Source organism: Lepidochelys olivacea, assembly GCF_965140295.1.
Source record: "Lepidochelys olivacea isolate rLepOli2 genome assembly, chromosome: 23".
NCBI lineage: Eukaryota > Metazoa > Chordata > Testudines > Cheloniidae > Lepidochelys > Lepidochelys olivacea.
Genome location: NC_140433.1, coordinates 7491227 through 7511789, shown reverse-complemented (window position 1 = coordinate 7511789; position 20563 = coordinate 7491227). Strand labels below are relative to the sequence as shown.

Genomic DNA, 20563 nt, shown 5'->3' with positions numbered 1-20563 from the left:
GGCAGTTTGTGAACCAGCAGAAGGAGAGGCGGGAGTGACCCGGGGGAGGCCGTTTGGCCTGCGGGATGGGCCTGGGAGTCCGGAGACCTGGGTTCTAATCCTGCCTGTACTGCTGACTGCCTGGGTGACTTTGAGCACATCCATTGGCTTGTTTCCCTGCTGGCAGCTGTAGGCACTGGTGGAACGGCCATACGTGGACTGGCCCTGATGCTGAACGGGGCAGTCGCCTCTCACCTCTCACAAGCAATGCCTTGTCCTGGCTTCTTGCAGGATGGCTGAGGAAGTCCGCAAGGTCCCCTTGAAGCCCATCCGTGCCTGGGAGGAGACGAGACCTCCTCGAAGGAAGAGTCCGCGGAAGAGCCCACAGCAGCAGCAGGAGCTGTGTGTGCCTCAGCCCTTCCATGCTGGTGAGTGGGTGCCTCCTGGGTGGGCGGAGGGGCTGCAAAAATGGCCGGGGCCATGGCCCTGCATTGCGGTGGGGCTTGCCCCTCTGGGGGTTGGGGTTGCAAGACCAGGGTGTCAGTGGCGGGAGAAGACTCCATCACCTTTGTACAACTCTGGGCTGCCATGAGATGGAGAGACAGGAAAACCCAGGCAGGGGGGAATGGCCCCTCCTGCTGGCAGCAGCTGCAGCCCCTACATCTGATCGGGGCATTAGGGGCGGCAGCAGAAGCATCAGGTGGAGACTGACTGAATTGCCCACCCCGATCCGTCACACACAGGGTCGGAAGATGTTTTCCACCAGTCGAAGGGGATGCTCTGTGCACGGTGGGTTGTTAAGCCTAGGATTGCAGGGCGCCGGCCAAAGCATGAGATGCCCCCTGATGTTGCAGCCCCATCTGCTGGCTCCTTTGCAGGGGGGTTATGCATTGCACAGCACAGGGCATTTGGGTGGGGGGGTTGATGATGGGAGCCCAGGGCTTGCCCAGGTTACACCCCGTGGCTGTCAATGGCAGGGGAAGCAGTCAGAGGAAGCAGAACGGGCAGGCGCTGGGTCCCCATATCCTGCGCAGACTGGGTAGCCCCTCCCTCTCCCGCAGCAGGGAGCAGAGCGATTCACTGCCAGTCCCTCTGCCCCCTCCAGCAATGGCCCGGAGAGCGGGGACACCACTCAGAGCCTGACATCATGTCTCCTTCCAGGTGTGGTGCTGCATGCTGGGTGCGGGCAGGGAAGTGGGGTGGCCGCTGGGAACCAGGGCTCTGACAGGATCTTTGCTGGGCTGAGCAGCAAAGAGTTGGGGAAACCAGGGATGGCTGTGCCAGACCCTGTTGTGCATCGGGGCTGCTACCCTGCTGGGGTGGGAGCGGGGGGCAAGGGTTTCTGCTAAGATCTCTGTCACCCAGCCTGCAGCTTGGCAGCCCCAGGTATGACCACTGCTCTGTCTTTGATCAGATTCACCATCACCTGGGAATGCCTCCTGTTTTATGGGACCAGACTCGCAGGAGAAAGAGACCCTAGACTACATCAACACCTTTCTCAAGGGCAATGAACAGGTACCAAGAGCCCTCCTCTGATCTCTCAGCTACTGCCCTGTCCACATGCAGTATCCGTCCGTCTCCGGATGAGACATGGATTCTAAGGCCAGACGGGACCTCCCCACTGTGACCTCCTGTATAACACAGGCCAGAGACCTGCCCCCAAATAATTCCTGTTTAAACTAGAGTATCTTAAAAACATCCTCTCTTGAGTTACAAAAGGCACCCACCATGCCCCTTGCCCACTGGATTTGGCCAGTCCCCAGCGTGATGGGTTGCCCCCCTTTGAGGTGCCACCTGATGTCCTGCCTTATCACTGAGCCCGCCTGTTCTGCCAGCCTGGGCCCCCGTTACCTTGTCTTGTTGGGCTCGGCTCACAAGCCTCTTCCAGCCATACACACAGGCAGGGCCACACCCAGCTGCAGAAAGACACAGACACTGAGATCAGCTCTGGGAAGACTCAGCTGAAGGGCCTTGTCCCAGTTCTCTGGTGCCCACCTCCTTTGGAGTACGGACCCAAAGGTTTTATGACATTCGCCCCCTCCCTCGATGTCGAGAGAGGTATGAACAACTCTTTGCCCCTCCTCCCAGTTACTAATTTATACTACAAACTGGGTTGTGGTATAAACAAGAAACAAGATGATTAACTACAAGAGGTAGATTTTAAGCGGTTAGAAGAGATAGCAAACAGAACAAAGCAGATTACCCTAGTAAATAAAGAAAACACACAAACAAAGCTTTATACACCAGATAGATAGGATATCCATTAACAAATTCTCCCCGACTGATAAACAGATTGGCAGATTCTTAAGGCAGAAGCTGCCTTGGTTTTCCAGCTTGGATTTCCCAGGTTTTCTTGCACAGGCTAGGAATCTCTCTCTCTAGCCTAGGACCATCACTTCTCATGGTTCAATCTTTGTCTCTCAGGTGTTTCCAGGTATCTTATTGCAGGGAGTCTGAAGTCCCGTCCCGTCCCCCCTGCGATTTTATTGTTCCCCTTTTATCTTCTCTTCCCACCTGCTGGATAACTCTTTTGCTGTGACCTGGATCCAACAGGTCCCGTTGTGTCGCGTTATCTCGGGGAGGTTTCTATTGCACACAATTCCTGGGGTAGCCCTAATGCTTGTGCATTTCCTCCAGGAGCCAGTGTTTGGCTTTTTTGCTGTTCTACCTGAAAGGCTGTTTTGAACCTCACAGTGTTTTTCAGGAACACATACACAGCTGAACTTCAGAACGTCACATACAACGATAGCACATGCAATCCAATGAGACATTAATGTCTAGCAGATAAAGACTTTTAGACTGATACCTTACAAGACATACTTGGTACCAAACATATCCTAATTATATGACAGTGGCGAATATTGGGGTGTCAGGGTGTCACACCCAGATGTTCCTCCCACTCTATCAAGGCCCCCAGTAAGACTGTCTGGATGCTTAGCCACCATGTTGCAGTTCCTCTTTGGACACCTACCCCGTGAGATCTGCTCCCTCTCTGGTCTGGTTTCACACAGAGCTGCCCTGCCCTCCCCACATAGTCACTCCTGTTGGGAGATGAATGGCCTTCTGCCCTTCAGCATATCAAAGCCTGAGCAGCGCTGGGGGGAAGCTTTCTGACATCTCTCCCACTGGCAGCTCCTTTCTACGCTGACCTTCCTGTTTTTCTCTAATCTCTGCGGGGCATAGGAGGAGGCCAAGAAACTTGAATTCTTGGATCGTGTCATCACCATCAGCAGGGCCGCCCTCACGAGGCACCCAGAACAAAACCTGGCAGCTTTTCTCTGCAAAGCCCTCCTTGTGGAGAAGATAAAGGTGAGTAAAACACACACTCAGGCTATGTTACTTGGCGGGTTTAGTGATTGGCCTGGAGAGCTCTGCAGATTTGTCTACCTTCAACTGCCAATCGCTGGATCGTGTTGGACGTTTGTCTGTTAGACTGAAGAGCCCATTATCAAGCATTTGCTCCCTGTGTAGGTACTTACAGACTATCATCAAGGCACCCTGTAACCTTCTCTTTGTGAAGCTGAACTGATTGATTTCTGGAGTCTCTCACTATAAGGCATGTTTCCCAGTCCTTCAGTCACTCTTGTGGCTCTTCTCTGACCCCTCTCCAATTTATCAACATTCTCCTTGAATTGTGGGCACCAGACCTGGACAGAGGATCCCAGCAGAGGTCGCACCACTGCCAAATACCGAGGGAAAATAACCTCTCTAACAACTGGAGATTGCCCTGTTTGCACAGCCCAGGATGGCATAAGCCCTTTTGGCCCCAGCCTCGCACTGGGCGCTCCTGTGCACCTGATTACCATGACTGCCAAGTCTTTTCCAGAGTCACCGCTTCCCAGGTTAGAGACCCCATGCTGTGAGTGTGGCCTGCGTTCTTTGTTCCTGAACATGTCACTGTATTGAAACATAGGTATTTCCCTTGCACCCAGCTTCCCAAGTCACCAGGTCGCTCTGTATACACCAGTCTCCCTGCACAGAGCCCCAACACTCCGCAGTCAGTGCCCACTAGGGAACTAGCAACAAATCTGCTCCGTAGATTTGGAAAGTCTTTGCTCTGCGGCGCTGCAGAAAGCTTTCCGGAGCTTATCTCCCTTCCCTGAACGTGGGACAGCGTGTGCTGGTGGGTGGTCCAGTGGGCTGGGGCTCAGTTCCTCAGTGAGACCTTTGGGCAAAGCACTTCCCCCTCTGTGCCTCAGTTTCCCTCCCATGCCTTGTCTCATCCAGTTAGCTCGTGAGTTCTCTGGGGCAGGGACTGGCTCTCACCGTGTGTGTGCAGCACCTGGCACAAGGAGCCTGATCTCAGGTGGAGTCCCTGGGCGCTAATGCTGATGGAGCTTTTGCAGTGCACTGGTGCGTGACGCTGGGGCACTGACCACAGGCCCTGCACTGCGCTCCCCAGCTGGAGCCCTGCACACCGTCAAGCCCACAGTAGGACGACCTGTCTGCCGAGGCCACGTGTTGCAGGCCCTGCGCTTTGCTCCCCAGCCGGAGCCTTACGGGAGCTCGGAGCCCGGCTGGCACTTCCCCACATTGTCTCCCCAGGAGCTGATTGATCTTGAGTCCGTCGACTCCCTGACCAGCAAGCGATGCTCGCCATCATGGAGCTGAGGTACCCGGCCTGCCCGCGCAGCCCCAGCTAGTGCTGTGTGCAGCCAGACACGCCAGCCTCTTGGCGTGGCCAGTTCTCCAGGGCATTGCCCCCTCTGCTCCTCCCCCGTCTTCCGATTCCCCCGGGCACGTGGCACCCGTGGGTTGGTGGTGGAGGATCCTTCGGTGCCTGGCGACCTCTCCAAGTGGCCGTGTGAAGATGTGGGGAGGGAGCGAGGGGGTTGGACCGGTCCCCTCTGGGACCCGCAGGCGATGGCTCCGGGGGGAGAGGGGCAGTTGGGCACTGCCGGAGCGGAGCCACTGGAGTCGCCGCCAGCTGTGCCAGCTGCATCCCACCGGCAGCTCAGCGACTCCCTGTGGCTCAGAGGCTGGGCAGGCTGAGCCCTGGCACGTGGCACAGCCTGCGCCATGGGGGGCTCTCTCTCAGTGCCGCTGGCGCCCGGCTCTCAGCTTCCCAGAAGCCTGCCCATCATGTCCTGGGAGCCTGAGGCCAACATCACTGCATCAGTCTCGCCTCAGCCCTCCAATCCGCGCGTGTCTCTTCTCTTAGCAAAGTGAAGCCACTGCTGCGGGGAACGGAGCTATCCAACCTGCTCACCGTCTGCTTCTCCAGCGTCTTCTCCCTGCCTCCAGCAGAGACCAACCAGGTCGTGGAGGCTGCTCTTTACAACAACGTAAGCCCCAAACTAGCCATGAGGAGCCGCCCCCAAACCAAGGGGAAATCCTGCAAGTCACTTGTGTCCCTGCCCCCTGCGTTACCTGGCGCTGGCATAAGAGTGTAATGATCACAGCTCCTTGGCAGCGCTTCAGCTCAGGACCTGCAGTACCAAAGCACAAGCCCCACCGCCTCAGATAAAGGAGTAACTCCCTCATAGGGTAGCAGTAGTAGGCATTTATCCTTCACAGGCACCGGCAATTAGTGGGGAACAGACACTCCCTTCACAAGCACATTCATCCCCAGTGCATGGCTGGGGGCACAGGCCTGAGATCAGCTGCTTGAGACGCACACAGGCCAGGGAAAGTGAAGCTTGGCTGGAAATCTCCCCTCCCCCTCAAATGCGGAGTCCTTCCTGACTCTTCTAATGCGTTCGACTGTGTGCAGTGGCCTCCCTGGGGACAAAAAAAGCGGGTGGGCTCCTGTTGCCAGGAGGAGTTTGCAGTCGGTCCCCTGCGGGTACAAGTGAGTGGGTGAGCTGGAATAGCAGGGGCTGCCATGGCCTGGGGCGTGTCACATGCCAGGGCATTGGTTTGTCGCCTGGCTGGGTAACGCCACTTGCTGTGGTTTCTCCTCTGCTCTGCACGCAGACTCTGAACACCATGGATGAGCTGCTGAAGGCCTTGGTGTGCGAGGATGAGAAGCCCAACCTTGGGGTGCTGCAAAACATCGTGGAGGTGTGGAGGCATGGGGGCAGGAAGGGGATGAGTCCTGTAGCGGGAATGGGGCTCTGGGACCAAGGCTTCATTTAATCCCAAGCATGGGACACCCCCATGCCTTCTGCTCCTCAGAGTACGTTCTATACAAAGGTTCTTGGGCTGGAGGACCAAGTGCCCCCGCTATATATGAAAAACCTCTGCATTGGGTGGGGGTGCAGGAGTGTGGGATCTGCCATGTTCTCCACTGAGCCTCATCTGAGCCCGGGATTCATCTGTGTTCACCATACTGGCCAGAGCCCAGAGCTAGATTCCCCCAACGTTCTAGTTCTGGGGCCACAGGAAGTCGATTCTGTGGGTGGTTTGTGCTCCAAAAAGAGGGAAATGTCCTCGGCAGATATTCGGTCTTCTCGATCCCAGAGCTTGGGAAGAGGGAATCACAGAAGTGCAGGGCTGGAAGGGATCTCAAGAGGTCATCTACTCCACCCTCTGCACTGAGGCAGAGCCAAACATTCCTCGACCGTCCCTGAGGAGTGTTTGTTCAGCCTGTTTTTTTTAAAACGTCCATGATGGGGAGTCCACCACTGCCCTAGGTCACCTGTTCCAGTGCTTAGCCACCCTCAGACTTTTTCCGAATATTTAACCTCAATCTCCCTTGCTGCAGATTAAGCCCATTACTTCTTGTCCTACCTTCAGGGGACGTGGAGAACAATTAGTCACCATCCTCCGTAAAACAGCCCTTAACATATTTGAAGAGTGTTAGGAGGTGCCCCCTCTGTCTTCTCAAGACGAAACATGCCCAAGTCGTTCACCCTTTCTTCATAGGTCAGGTTTTCTAAACCGCTGATCATTTTTGTTGCTGTCCTCTGGACGGGCCCCAGTTTGTTCACATCTTTCTTAAAGCGGGGTGCCAAGAACTGGACACAGTGCTCCAAGCTAATACACCTCAGAATGACATTTCCCTCTTTAATAACAGCATCACACTCTTGATTCCTATTCAGTGTGAGATTCACGCTAACCCCCAGATCCTTTTCTGCAGTCCTGCCACCTAGCCGGTCATCCCCCACTTTCTTTTTATGCATTTGATTTTTCCTTCCTAAGTGCGTTACGTCACATTGGTTTTGACTGAATTTCATCTTGTTGACTTCAGACCAACTCTCCAATTTGGCAAGCTCATTCTGAAGTCTAATCTGTCCTCCAAAGTGCATGTAACTCTCCCCAGCTTGGTGTCATCCGCCAACTTGACAAGCATACTCTCCTCTCTGTTAACCAAGTTCTTCATGAAAATATTGAGCAGTACTGGACCCAGGCACACCCCTGGGGGACCCCACTTCAGACACCCTCCCAGTTTGCCAGCGAGTCAGTGATAACTCCTCTTTGAGGATTGCTTTTACATCAGTTGTGCGCCCACTTTCGAGCAGTCTCATCTGGATCATATTGGCTTAGTTTGCTTATGAGAATGTCTTGTGGAACTGTGTCAAAAGCCTTACAAAACTTGATATACATCATCACATACGGCCTCCCTCCATCCACTAGGCAAGTAACCCGGTCAAAGAAGGAAGTTAGATTTGTTTGGCATGGTTTGTTGTGGACAAATCCATGGTGCTATTCCTTATCGCCCTATTATCTCCTCTAGGTTCTTACAAACTCTTTAATAATTTGTTCATTAATCTTTCTGGGTACCAAAGATAGGCTGACAGGTGGATAATTCCTTGGGGCCTCCTTGTTCCCCTTTCTGAAGATAGGCTCTGTGGCTGCCCTTCTCCAGTCCTCTGGGACCTTCAGCCCTCCTAAAGGTTCAGAGATTGCTTTGTCTAGCTCCATCTCGTGTGAATATCATGAGGCTCTGCCAACTTGAATACATCTAACTGACCTAAATTGTCTTTTATCTGTTCTCTCCCTACTCTGGCCTGTATTTCTTCCCCTCTGTTGTTAATATTGTGTTCATCATCTAGTCGCCATTAACCTTTTTAGTGAAAACTGAAGCAAAAAAGGCATTACATACCTTGGCTTTGTCTGTATCATCCATTATTTGCTCTGCTTCCCTGCTGAGTAGTGGCCCCACACTTTCCTTTGTCTTTCTCTTGCTCCTAATGCATTTACAGAGCTGCTTCTGATTGCCTTTTATGTCCCTTGCCAGTTAGAACTCATTTTTGCCTTAGCCTTTCTGATTTTCACTCTATGTGCTTGTGCTATTTTTTGGTCCTTCTCCTTCTCAATTTGTCTCAATCTGTTTCTCTCAGGTCCTGCTCCCCTGGACCGCATCCAAGGAGGTGCATGTGCGGCTGAGGGCAGTGGGAAGAATCACCTGGCTGACCAAATTCATCTCCGGTCAACACAAATTCAAGGTGAGCAGCCTGTGACTCTGGCCATCTCCTAACTGCACTGAGCAGCCTCACGGTGCAGCACTCCCTGGTAGGGAAAACCTGTGCCTGGAATAGTGACTCAGCAAGATCCTTGGTAGGAGTCCAACCTAATGAGTCCTGATGTGGACAGGTCCGTCCTCTGACTCCAGTGGGCCTTGGGTGGAGCCCCATCATTCTATCTCCAAGGACTCTCCCCGCTGTTCCCCTAGGACCAAAGTCTGCTCCGCAGGGTCAGCGGATTTACACAGGATCGCCTTGAGAGCACCCTCTGAACCCAGGTGTCTCTTCACCCCCTTTGTCAGTTGCCCCCGGGATGCTTTGGCATCAGCTCCTGCCAGGCTGCCAGATGAACACCCCCTGCTCTGGGTGCTCAGGGCCATTGAGCTGCTGCAGCTGCTCCATCCCCCCTGTGGCAGGGCCTCCCCTCCGGCAGCTGGAGGGGGGCGCTTGGATGATATGCCCCCAGAGGCTGGGGCAGCAGAAGAGAAGGAGGGAGGTGGGAGGGGACACAGTGAAAGGGATGGGAGGGGCCAAAGGAGCCAGAGCAATGGGGAGTGGGTCAGGGGAGGCCGTGCAGACCCCAGGAGAGGAGGGCCAGGGGCTTGGTGCGACGTGGGGAAGAGCAGGGAGCGAGCGCAGGGGCTGCAGGAGGGGCAAGGGAAGGTCTGGCAGGAGGGGGAGGCTAGAGGACAAGGCTGCAGGAGAGAGCCGGCAGGAGAGAGCCGGCAGGCTGGGTGCGGCGCAGAAAGTGGGGGTTGTGGGGAACTCCAGGATGGAGTGAGAGAGGCGGAATGCAGAGAAGAGGAGTCCAAGGTGACCTCACGCTCCTGGACCTGAGGTCAGTGGAGGGAGGGGGATGGGAGAAGGGGCTGGGATTAGGAGCTTGCCCTTGAGATGGAGACTGGACGTTAGTTCATTCCTTACCCAGGTCCCCACTCGAGGGCAACGTTTGCTGACTTTGCTACCCAGACTTCCCGTCCCTGCTGAGCTTCCCTCAGTCCCTGGTGATGGGTCCCATGGCTCCTCCTGCTCTCATTGTCCCCAGTCTCTCTGCGCTGGGCTCTGCCTCCCCCGGTTCTAGACCGTTGCTAGTGCAATGCCGGGGGACATACTGCGCTTGGCCTCCAGGAGCGAGTGACTCCCCTTGCTCCCTCTCTCCGTCAGGGAGTGGAGGAGTTCAGAGTCCTGGGCCAGCTGGTGGGCTGTCTCACTCTACACTGTGCTGAGCAGGAGCAGGAGATCTGCCGATCGGCTATGGAGGGACTTCACCACCTCTACGCCTTCATGCTGTGGCAAAAACGTAAGAGCACTGGAGACCCTTGTCCTTCCTAAATACATTGACATGGGGTTTCCAAACATGGGAAACAAATTTATTGAACACTTCTTCCTTTTCTGCATCCTTTTAAACAGTCTCCATCTAGCAATGAGCCTACACCATTGCTCGGATTTCTTTTGTTCCTAATACACTTTTTTAAAAAAACCTCTTTAGTATCCATATTCCTTCAAGCCATGGAGTTTCCCCTGTTGTCTTTAGCTTCCCCTGCCCATATTCTACTCTTCATAACTCACATAAGAATGGACATACTGACTCAGATCAGTTCATCTAGCCCAGTATTGTGTCTTCTGATAACGGCCAGTGCCTCATGCTTCAGAGAGAATGAACTGAAAAGGGAAATTTTGAGTGATCCATCCCCTCTCATCCAGTCCCAACTTCTGGTAGTCAGAGGTTTAGGGTCATGCAGAGTCTGGGGTTGCATGGCCTAATTATCTTGAACCCAATTATACTTTTAGTCTTCACAACATCCCACGGCAACAATTTCCACAGGTTGCCTGTGCATTGTGTGCAGAGATACCTTCTTTTCTTTGCTTTTAACTTGCTGCCTATTAATTTCAGAAAGTGACCCCTAGTTCCCGTGTTATGTGCAGGGGTAAATAACACTTCCCTATTCACTTTCTCCACACCAGTCATGATTTTATAGACCTCTGTCATATCCCCCCTTAGTAAGCTCTTTTCTAAACTAAATGGTCCCAGGTCTACACTGTAGACCTATATTGTTATCACTCCATTGCTCAGGGCTGTGAAAAATCCACACCCCTGTTGACAGAAGCACCCCTCCCACTGACATAGCTAGCGCCTCTTCGGGAGGTGGATTAAGAGCTTGTTGGCAGAGGACCATCTTCTCTTCAACACTACAGCACTGGTGCAGCTATGGCGATAGAGTGGCTGAAGTGTAGACTTGCCCCCAGTCTTTTTAATCTTTCCTCATATGGAAGCTCTTCCATCCCCCTAATCATTTAAACCCCATAATTGTGTATGTATAGTTGAGATTGTGGTGTCCAGTTTGCATTTATCAATATTGAATGTCATCTGCCATTTTGTTGCCCAGTCCCCCCCCCCAGTTTTGTGAGGTCCCTTTGTAGCTCTTCGCAGTCTGCTTTGGATTTAACTATCTTGAGTCATTTTGTATCATCTGCAAATTTTGTGACCTCACTGTTTACCCCTTTTTCTGGATCATTGATGACTATGTTGAACTAGACTGGTGTCAACACAGATCCTTGGGGTGCCCCGCTCTTTACCTCTCTCCACTGTGAAAACTGACCATTTATTCCTGTTGTTTGCTTCCTATCTTTTAACCGCTGACCCATGAGAGAACCTTCCCTCTTATCCCATGACAGCTTACTTTGGTTAAGAGCCTTTGGTGGGGGACCCTGTCAAAGGCTTTCTGAAAGTCCAAATACACTATATCCACTGGATCACCCTTCTCCACATTCTTGTTGACCCCCTTCAGAGAATTCTAGTAGATTGGTGAGGCATGATTTCCCTTTCCAAAAGCCATGTTGACTGTGCCCCAACAAATTGTGTTCACCTATGTGTCTGATAATTCTGTTCTTTCCTATCATTTCAACAATTTGCCTGATACTGAAGTCAGGCTTGCCAGGGATCACATCTGGAGACTTTTATAAAATTCACTGTCACATTCGCTATCTCGTACAGAGGCCGATTTAAACATTAGCTTACATACCACAGCACTGCACGTAAGTATGTTTGGATGTCTCGTGAGAGCTGCAACCTTTGCACCAGGCAGGCAATTTACCATGCGGTTCTCCCACTCATCACAAACCCAACTGCTTATATGTCTATTGATTGAATCCCCCATTACTATTACCTGGCTTTTCTTTGTAACTGGGCTTCCCGCCTCAGGAGGGGCAGCCTCAGTGTGAGAGGATATCCTGACTTCATCTGGCAGGTGGGTCCCAACTATGGGATCATCTCCCTCTGCTCCAGCTCGATGTTCTCCTTCCCAGAAACTTTCACCCTCCTCAGCAGCACAGAAGCTGTCAGACTGGGGGTGGGACCACTCTACTGCATCCCTAAAAGTCTCCTCTCTGTACCTCGCTGTCTCCCTTGGCTCCACCAGTTCAGATCCTCTGGCCTCCTGGTCTCCGAGGGCAGTAGCTCCTTGGGCCAAATGCCCAGATGTGCTACCTGCCCACAGGGCTGGGAATCCTACTTGCTGCGTTCAGTGCAATCAACTGGAGAGCCTCACACTGCTGCTGCACTTCCGCCTGGTTTATTTTTACTCTTCCAGGGGGGTTAGTTTGTTTACTTTTGTTGGGGAGGGAGGGGGAGTTTATTGGCCTGAATTTACAGTATGTTTCTTAGATGTACTTGTCTCTAAACTTCCTTGCAAAACTCCCGTTTCCAAAGCTAACCTCTGATTTATATTGCCTGCTGTCTGTTTCCCCTCCCTGGTTCAGGCACGACGCTGGCAAAGCAGAGTGCAGAGTATCTGCAGGTCTTCAGGGAGTGGCGAGCGGAGAACACCTTCTGGGTCACCTGGTTCACCAACACCAGCAATATCGCCATGGTAACTACTTTCAATGCTTCCTGGGATTGTTGTGCCCAGAGTTACCAGGAGAGAGAAATTAAGACCCTAGGAGTCAGGGGGAAGGGACAGACCCAGGCATGTGACTGACCCCATCCAGCTGGGCCGGAGCCCTGCCTATGGCCCACTCCACCTCACAGAATCATAGACCTCAGGAGGTATCTAATCCAACCCCAACTAAATCATCTCAGCCAGGGCTTTGTCAAGCCTGACCTTAAAAATCTCAACGGATGGAGATTCCCCACCTCCCTAGGTAACCCTTTCCAGTGCTTCACCACCCTCCTAGTGAAATAGTGTTTCCTCATATCCAACCTGGACCTCCCCCACTGCAACTTGAGACCATTGATGCTTGTTCTGTCACCTGCCACCACTGAGAACAGCCGAGCTCCAGCCTCTTTGGAGACCCCCTTCAGGTAGTTGAAGGCTGCTATCAAATCCCCCCTCATTCTTCTCTTCTGCAGACTAAATAAGCCCACTTCCCTCAGTCTCTCCTCATAATTCATGTGCTTCAGCCCGCTAATCATTTTCGTTACCCTCTGCTGGACTCTCTCCGATTTGTCCACATCCCTTCTCTTGTGGGGGGCCAGATGTGACCTCACCAGTGCCGAACAGAGGGGAATAATCACTTCCCTCAATCTGCTGGCAAGGCTTCTACTATTGCGGGCCAATATGCCTCCCTCCATGCCACATCCCAAGATGCACTGGGTCTCATCCAAACCTAATCCCAGCTCCTTGTCAGGTGTGGTGGGAGCTTCCCCAGAGATTAATGCTCTCCAAGGCATCATTGCGTCCACGCACCATTGCCAGCCCCTGCTGAGCACTAGAGAGTGTATCCGTGCAGTGCAGTATTGTGCCCCCGTGCACTGCCACGCTGGCCTGTGCCATGCACGACAGCTCCTGATTGCTGGCTGGGTGCTGTGCGTCCCAGGTGCAGTAACCCAGCCCTGTCCCGGCAGAGCGGGCTTTGCCTGCACTCCTGGCTGGGCCAGTCCTGGCTGCTCGGTCCAACTGGAACCACACTGGGCAGCAAAAAGGGTTTCACTGGCAGGTTTGTTTCAGATGTTTGGGAAGTACTTCAACCCATCCGAGCGCCTGGACTTCCTCCTCACTGCTATCGAGGGCATGAGAGACACCAGCGTCCATGACTCGGTGGCAGCCAGGCACATGCTGCATGTGATCCTGTGGGTCCCCAGCCCAAGCTTGGAGAGGGTAAGAGCTGCAGTGAGAACAGCCTGCTGGGGGAGCCCATCCGTGGGAGACTCTGTCTCTGGGCACTCGGCATTACTGGGGGGCAGGTCCTGTGCAATGCGGGGGTCAGTCTAGGTGATCTCCATGGCCGCTTGTGGTCTTGCAGTCTATGAATCGATAGGCCGGGAATTGGCCCTGTGTTCTAGGCCTGGAGCTGGAGAAGAGGATGTGGGAGGGCAGATGGCTCTCAGGTACGGCAGCTCCCTGGCACCCCAGATCAAAAGCAGCGCGAGGAAGCCAAGGCTCCCATCTCCCCATTTCCCTTCCAGGTGTCGGAGGCTGTGACGAGCATCTACCACAACCTGCACTCCATCAGCGAGCCGCTGGCCCAGCAGCAGCTGCTCAAGGCCCTTGTCGTGCTGGGCGACCAGTACAGCGAGGAGCTGGTCACAACCCTGCTGGGCTGCTCGCTGTCATGTGACAGGTACGGGGCTGGGGCTGCTGCCGCTTGCGCTCCAGGTCCCCCGGACTGGTCCCGCTGCCAGGGACAGGGGCGTGCAGAACCTTCCAGAGACCTCCTGCTCCCTGCAGAGCTGCTGCTTCTTCTGGAGGGTTTTTCAGGCTGACATGCCGTGGAGACAGGCCAGCCTGCAAAACCCCATATGGCAGCCCTCGGCCTCCCCCGGGGCTGACACTCAGACCTGGCCCCCATGCAGCCTGCGCCAGGCAGTGGGGGCCTTTGCTGCAGCAGGAGGGCAACAAAGGGCCATCCGGGGGCAGGAGACCCAGCAGGGTGCGGGTGGCGGTGGGTGCAGGAGGCTGGCAGGGCTCTGACCAGCTGAAATCGGCTCTCTCCCTTTGCAGCGTTGCTGTGGAGATGTGGAGGGTGCTGACATCCCACCCCAAGACCGCAGGAAAGGTCCTACGGGAGCTGCTCGACAGGCTGCAGGAACGGCCGCTGCGCCAGCATCACGACGTCTCTCAGCAAGAGGCTGGCGTCGCCTCCGTGGCCGTAAGTTCCAGCCCCTGCAGCAAGGGAAGGAGCGCCGTGTGTCCCCACCATGGCCTGAGGGTGTCTCTCTGTCTCCCACTGGGTATCGCCATTTGGTCGAAGAGAGAGAGCGTGACTCTAGCCAGCGCTATAGTGGAGGCAGAACACGCCGAAACCCTCTCCTGGTGCTCTGGGACACCTCTCATAGAACCGCAGGGTGAGAAGGGATCGCAAGGTCAGCTTGTCCAGCCCCCTGCCAAGATGCAGGATTTGTTGTGTCTATCCCAGCCCAGACAGATGGCTCCAGCCTCCTTCTATAAACCTCCAGCAAAGGGGCTTCCACAAGCTCCCTAGCCGTCTGTCCCATTGTCCTACTCTTCTTACAGTTAGGAAGGTTTTCCTGAGATTTAATCTAAATCTGCAGTGCTGTCGTTTGAACCCATCCCCTCTTGTCCTGCCCTCTGTGGCAAGAGAGAACAATTTTTCGCCATCTTTTTTTTGGCAGCCTTCAAAGAATCTGAAGACCATTAGCACGTCTCCCCTTAATCTCCTCTTTTCCAAACTAAACATAGCCAGTTCCTTCAACCTTTGCTCGTATGGCGTGTGTTCCATCCCTCTGATCATCTTTGTCACTCGCCTCTGGATCCATTACAGTTTCTCCACATCTTTTGTAGACATTGGTGACCAAAAGTGGACACCTTACTCCAGCTGAGGCCTAACCAGCACTGAGTAGAGTGGTACTATCACCTCCCATGACTTGCAGGCTATACCTCTGTTAATGCAACCTAAGATTGCATTTGCTTTTTTTTTTTTCTTTTCTTTTTTTTTTTTTGCAACACCATCGCTTTGCTGCCTCATGCTGAGGCTGTGATCCACTGCAGCTCCCAGATCCTTCTCAGCAGTACAACCGGTTATCCCCCATTCTGTTTCTGTGCATTTGCTTTTTCTTCTCTAAATGTAGCACCTCACTGTTGTCTTTGGTGAGTTTCATTTTGTTGTCTATAGCCCAGTCCTCCAATTTACCATGATCCCTCTGAATATGAGCTCTTTCCTTCAAAGTCTTGGCAACTCCTTCATCAGGGAGCTGATGCAGGGCTGGGGTCATTGAAAGCTTCCCAGGGGACCTGGCCCTGGCCTGGAGTCAGGAGCCCTGGTTTCTCTTCCTGGCTCTGCCACTGACCTGCTGGGTGACCTTGGGCAAGTCCCTGCCTGGCTTTTGTCTGTTGTTCTGCAGGGCAGGGCCTGGCTCCTGCACGGTGCATCTCTGGGTGTGTGATCCAAAGAACCCTAGCACTAGAGTAGCAGCAGAGCTGTGGACTCTAGACCTCCGGGGAATGCTGGTGACACCAGTGATCTGGGACGCCCGGACAGAGCCATTTTGCTTCAATTGGAACCATTTTTTCCTACGAATCCCCTTTTTGAGCCTCATAGGTTTTAACTGTTGACGTCACAGCTCTGTCCCGCAGCACTCGCTCCTCTGAAGAGCTCGAGAAAGGCCTTTTGCTGCTCAGACCTCATACCAAGTGTGATAGACACGGTACAGTGAAGGCAGAGAAAACCCTTGGGACTTAAATACACAGATCTGGCAGCCTGGTCAAAGAGGAGACCATCTGAAGGCAACTCTCCCTAATGATAATTTACTTACCCTGAGAATAGCAGGTCAGTCCGGTTTATTAAAGCCGGACGATGAATCGATCAGACATGGAGAGGGCATGACTGTAATTCTCTTTGTTATCCACCATTCCCATTGTTCCATGTCCTCAGCCTGGTTTTCACTTGCTTGTGTTTTATTTTTCCTTCTGGAACCGGTAAGTCTGTATTGGACACTTTTTCCCCTCATCCTGGTTGAGGTTTTGTGGGGCTGTCTTTGAACAGTTCAAAAGCCAAACACAGAAATGATTGAATCTGGCTTTTAGTAACAGACCAACCCTAGAAGTCGTGTACAAAATCGGCTCCCTCGCCGAGGCTGGGCTGTAAGGCCCGGGACTCAGGAGAACCCAAGTTCAGTTTTGGGCTCTGCCAGACTCCCTGGGTGACCATGGGTGAGTCACGTCGCCTCTCTGGGCCTGAGTTCCATGTCTGTACAACGGGGATAGAAATCCTTCCTTTGTGTGTCTAGCCTGTAAGCTCTAGGCCAGGGAATGTCTCTTTCTGTGCCTGGAAAGGCCCCAGCACATGCCCTGATTGCAGATAGGCGCTGGAGGTGCTATTCCAACCCTTCTAACAATAATACACTTGATTTGTTTGGGGTCAAGGTGTTGTGCAGAGAAGTTTCCACAGATGATACCTGCTAATAAATACCACCCCCTGAGATCGGGGGTACAAGGAAGCAGCTGTCTATGTTGCAGGTAGCCGGCCCCGATGCCTGCGATCCTAGCTGGGGCTGTGCAAGGGCTTTGAGGCTCTAACATGTCATCTGGAGGCGGGGCGCTAGAAGACTTTTTATAGTGGAGGTGCTGAGCACCCCCTTACACCTGTCTACACACCCCACCACCCCTAGAGCTGGGGTCAGGAGCAGGGCCATGGCTCCAGGGGGGCGGGAGATGGATGGGGCAAGGGGGCCGAGGCTGGGGCCACAGCTGGGAGTTGGCGCAGGGCCGGCAGCTGGGACCTTGTGTGTGGGGCCAGGAGCAGAGCCCCGCGAAAAACCTTGGAGTGCTGCAGCACCCCCTGCACTCCTAGTTCCCGTGGCTCTGTCTGCAGGGGAGGCAGACGTTGTTTTGGAAATGGCTTGTTGGGTCACCGGAGGGTGTTTCGTAAAGCAGCTCCTCCTTTCACACAGGTGGGGAAACTCCAGCATCAACTGCCAGTCGTCGTGGAGCAGCTACACAAGGCAGACAGGGACGTCATCTCCAACGCCATCACCGTGCTGAGAGACATCCTCGCCGGCATGGACAGGCAGAGCGCCAGCCCCGTGGCTGTGCGAGTGGCTGAGAAACTCCTGCCGTTCTTTCATGATGTAAGGCCTGGCGGCCCGCGGGAGACCCTTCAAGCCACAGACGTGTGAATGGGGGCTGGCGGGTGGGCTAGCGGGACCTATGCTATGGCCCTAGCCAGAAAAAGGATTGTCGTAAATTACATGAACCCATTCCTGCTTTCTTCTACTACCCCATTCTCCATCAGAGCATATGGCAATAAGGGTGGGAACCCTGGTGTCCTGCAGGCCTGCTGACAAGGATCAGGGCAGCCTGGGGACGAAGCTCCCCTTGAGTGAAGAACATGCATTCCTGAGCCTGCATGCAGCGAGGGGGCCTCTGCAGCACAGGGTGCCGCAATGCTTCTGCTGGCTTCCAGGGTAACAAGTGATGGTACCCTGGTGAAAATCCTGCCCCTCCCCTCCCTGGCCAGGAATCCCACAGCTGACCTGTCAGCTCCATAAGGAAACGGCTCCGTCTGTAGGTTCTGCAGCTACCGCCCTTTCCTCTCCCCTTCGTTCTCATGGCAGGGCAGCATCAAAGGAGGGGCTAGTTCTCCCCAGGCCTTTTGTAACCAAAAAAAAAGTAGCCCCCGCCAGCGTGTTCACCAGACTGATGTTCAGTCCCTCACTGCACGGCGAGAGCCAGCAAAGTGGGCGGAAGAAAGGGACCCATCCATTACTGCCTTCCAGGGGTAACGCCCCAGTGGGGGCTCCTGGAGGGAACACCCACCTCCCCAGCTCTCACAACGCTAAATCCTACCCTCAGCCCTCCCGAACTCTGCTGGGACCCGGCCGCTCTTTATTAAGCAGTGGCACAGGCCCAGCTAAAGATCAACACCAAGAGCAGCTCCTGCATCTAGTCCAGCACCCGCTCCTGATGGAAAGACAACTGAGAATTACTGTTCCAAGAGCCTGCCTCCAAAGTGGCCAGACAGGAGAGCGCAGCCAAATCAGATAAACAGACTAAAAGAACTTAGGAACACTTTTACAACAGACGTCACTCAGAGAACTGCCTGCTCTAGAACCTGGTGCCCAGAGGCAACATGTAACTGCTGATTGGGGGGGCACCATTTAAAGGTTCAGCCACTCTCAGAACAGCTCAAGTCAACCCGCCCCCCCCAGGCTGCCCCCCCTTACCCTCAGCCTCACCTCCCAGAAAGCAGTGGCCCCACCCTACAGCCCCCAGCTATTTCTCCTGGTTCTCCCTGGTGGGCACAGCTCGCCCGGCCTCCCAGGTCACTGGACTGGTCCAGCTCTGCCAGCTGCCATGCAGCGAGGGGGCATCATGTGACCAAGTGGGGCCGACCCTGAGTTAACAAGAAACCCATGTGTAGGAGTGGGGCAGCCCTTGCCAAAGCCCAAGCCCCTGGAGGCTGGGTGGTTTCCAGTCATGGCTTCCAAGGCCCCCTATCTGGGAGCTCCTGCACATTTACCACCCCTTGCTCCTGGTTAAATCCCCCCCAGGTCCCTGTGCGTGGCCCGAACAAACACCAGTGTAGGAATTTGCCCCCCATGCCTGGCCCCCTTGGCCTCGTTAAAGGGTCGCTGTAGGTCAGCACCAGTTTGAATCAGGCACGCAAAGCAGGAGGACAAAGTACACACATCCCTTCCCTCTTTGAATCTTTCCTCATCGCTCCCTCTCTGCCGCCCCTGTCCTGGTGCTGCTCTGCCCTGAGCGTTTCCCTTTGGCTTGACAGGCGGGTGCTGATGTCAGTGTGCCCAGAGCTGGCTGTGAGATCCCAGGGGCTGTCTCACCCCACCTTACTGCTCTCTCTGGCCAAGAAGTTACCAGGCCAGCCCCTCAGCTGGTGGAAACCTGCATCTCTATTGCCTTCAATGGCGCTATGCCCATGAGACTCTGGCCCCCAGCTGTGCCTGTATGACTGGGGGTGAGTTAGCAATACCCCCCACAGGGCAGACATCTCTGTCACAGTGAGCGCTCACCCTCCTGGGTGGGCACGACCGTCACAGCGTCTCCTCCCCACATCCTCTCTTGCAGGAGCCCAGCAAACTCCGGGTGCTCTCCATCACCCTCTTTAAACACCTGCTGGAGCTTGTTAGGGAGCCCAGCAGGAGGAAGATGAAGGAGCACGTCCTCCGCAGCCTGGTCCCTCTGCTCCTCCTCCTGCACGATGAGCGTCCCAATGTGTCCCAGGTGAGGCCACGAGATGGAGCCTGCAGCTGAGATTGTTACAGAGTGACCAGGAATTTGTTGGGGGGGCCAACATGAGACACCCCCCTTTGAAAGGTCTGGCCGGCAGAGGGCAGGTGCTCAGTGCTGTGACAATCACGTGCTCAAGAACACTTGAACGTTGAGTCCAGTAGCGCCATGACCATGGCAACCCACCCAACTGCCGAGTCTTCCCTGCCTCCTCTGAGCCCAACACTCCCCGCTGCAGCCAGGCTGAGAGAATGGGTGGGCGGAGGGGTCAGCTCACCACTCCTACAGCCACTGGCCTCTGCACGTTCCCCTGGCTGTGCTGGTGGGAAGAGCACAACCCTGGCCATGGTCCCTACCAGGAGCAGAGCTACCCAGCCTCCGGATGGTGCCCAAGACCCAATGTGCCCTTGGCCAAGCAGCCCGGACAGCTCTTACTCGCCATGACATGCCCAAGCCCCCCCTCCGCCCCGCCCCAGGTGCCTGTGCACACGCTCGCTCTCATGGCCCCCATCACTTGGGAGCCAAATGCCCCCAGCAGTAATGAATTCACTCTCCTACCCCCCATGAGGTGGGGAACTAAGGCACAGCGTGAGGCCTAGTGCCTCAAAAGTATTGAATGCCCATGGACATTAGGCACCTAAATCCCTTTGTAGCCCTGGGCCAAAGCAACTTGCCTGAGTTCCTGCAGGAAGAGCTGGGAATTGAGTCAGGTCTCCAGCCATGGCCTTAGCCAAACCTCCGCCCTTCCGCGAGCAGCCGCGGGCCGGGAACCGTTCCGCACACACGGCTTCCAGTAACTATGTTAGTGGCTTCCAGCTGGGCTGTCCCTAGCCATTTGGGTGCCCTATCCAGCTCCCCCGCAGTGGGGCTGTGTGGGGTCCCAGGCCTTCCCCTCCCCCCCACTGGGGTCTGGGAGGCAGGAGCTGTGTGGGGCCACTTTTGGGGGGCCCACAGGCCCAGAGTGGCCTGGGGGATTAGCGGAGAGCTGGGAGTAGCCCGCTCTGCTTCCCTCGCCCCGGCTCCAGCCGTGTGGCTCGAGGGAGGGGGTTTGGGGAAAGGGATCCCTCCCACACACACACTCACTGACAGCAG

General features: G+C 54.6%; 1 protein-coding gene across 1 annotated transcript; it reads left to right on the top strand.

The window, feature by feature from the left end:
• Window positions 1-271: 271 nt before the first annotated feature.
• LOC311511960 (uncharacterized protein) lies at window positions 272-19495 on the top strand (the record flags this gene model as incomplete). The annotated part of the gene is made up of 16 exons (XM_084612935.1): window positions 272-381; window positions 957-1018; window positions 1394-1494; window positions 3163-3288; window positions 4207-4213; window positions 4382-4541; window positions 5141-5264; window positions 5896-5982; window positions 8205-8309; window positions 9492-9627; window positions 12087-12196; window positions 13274-13423; window positions 13732-13886; window positions 14267-14414; window positions 17176-17352; window positions 19310-19495. The coding sequence occupies 16 exons, from the start codon at window positions 272-274 to the stop codon at window positions 19493-19495; spliced, it is 1944 nt and encodes a 647-aa protein (XP_084469061.1).
• Between the last annotated feature and the right edge of the window lie 1068 nt (window positions 19496-20563).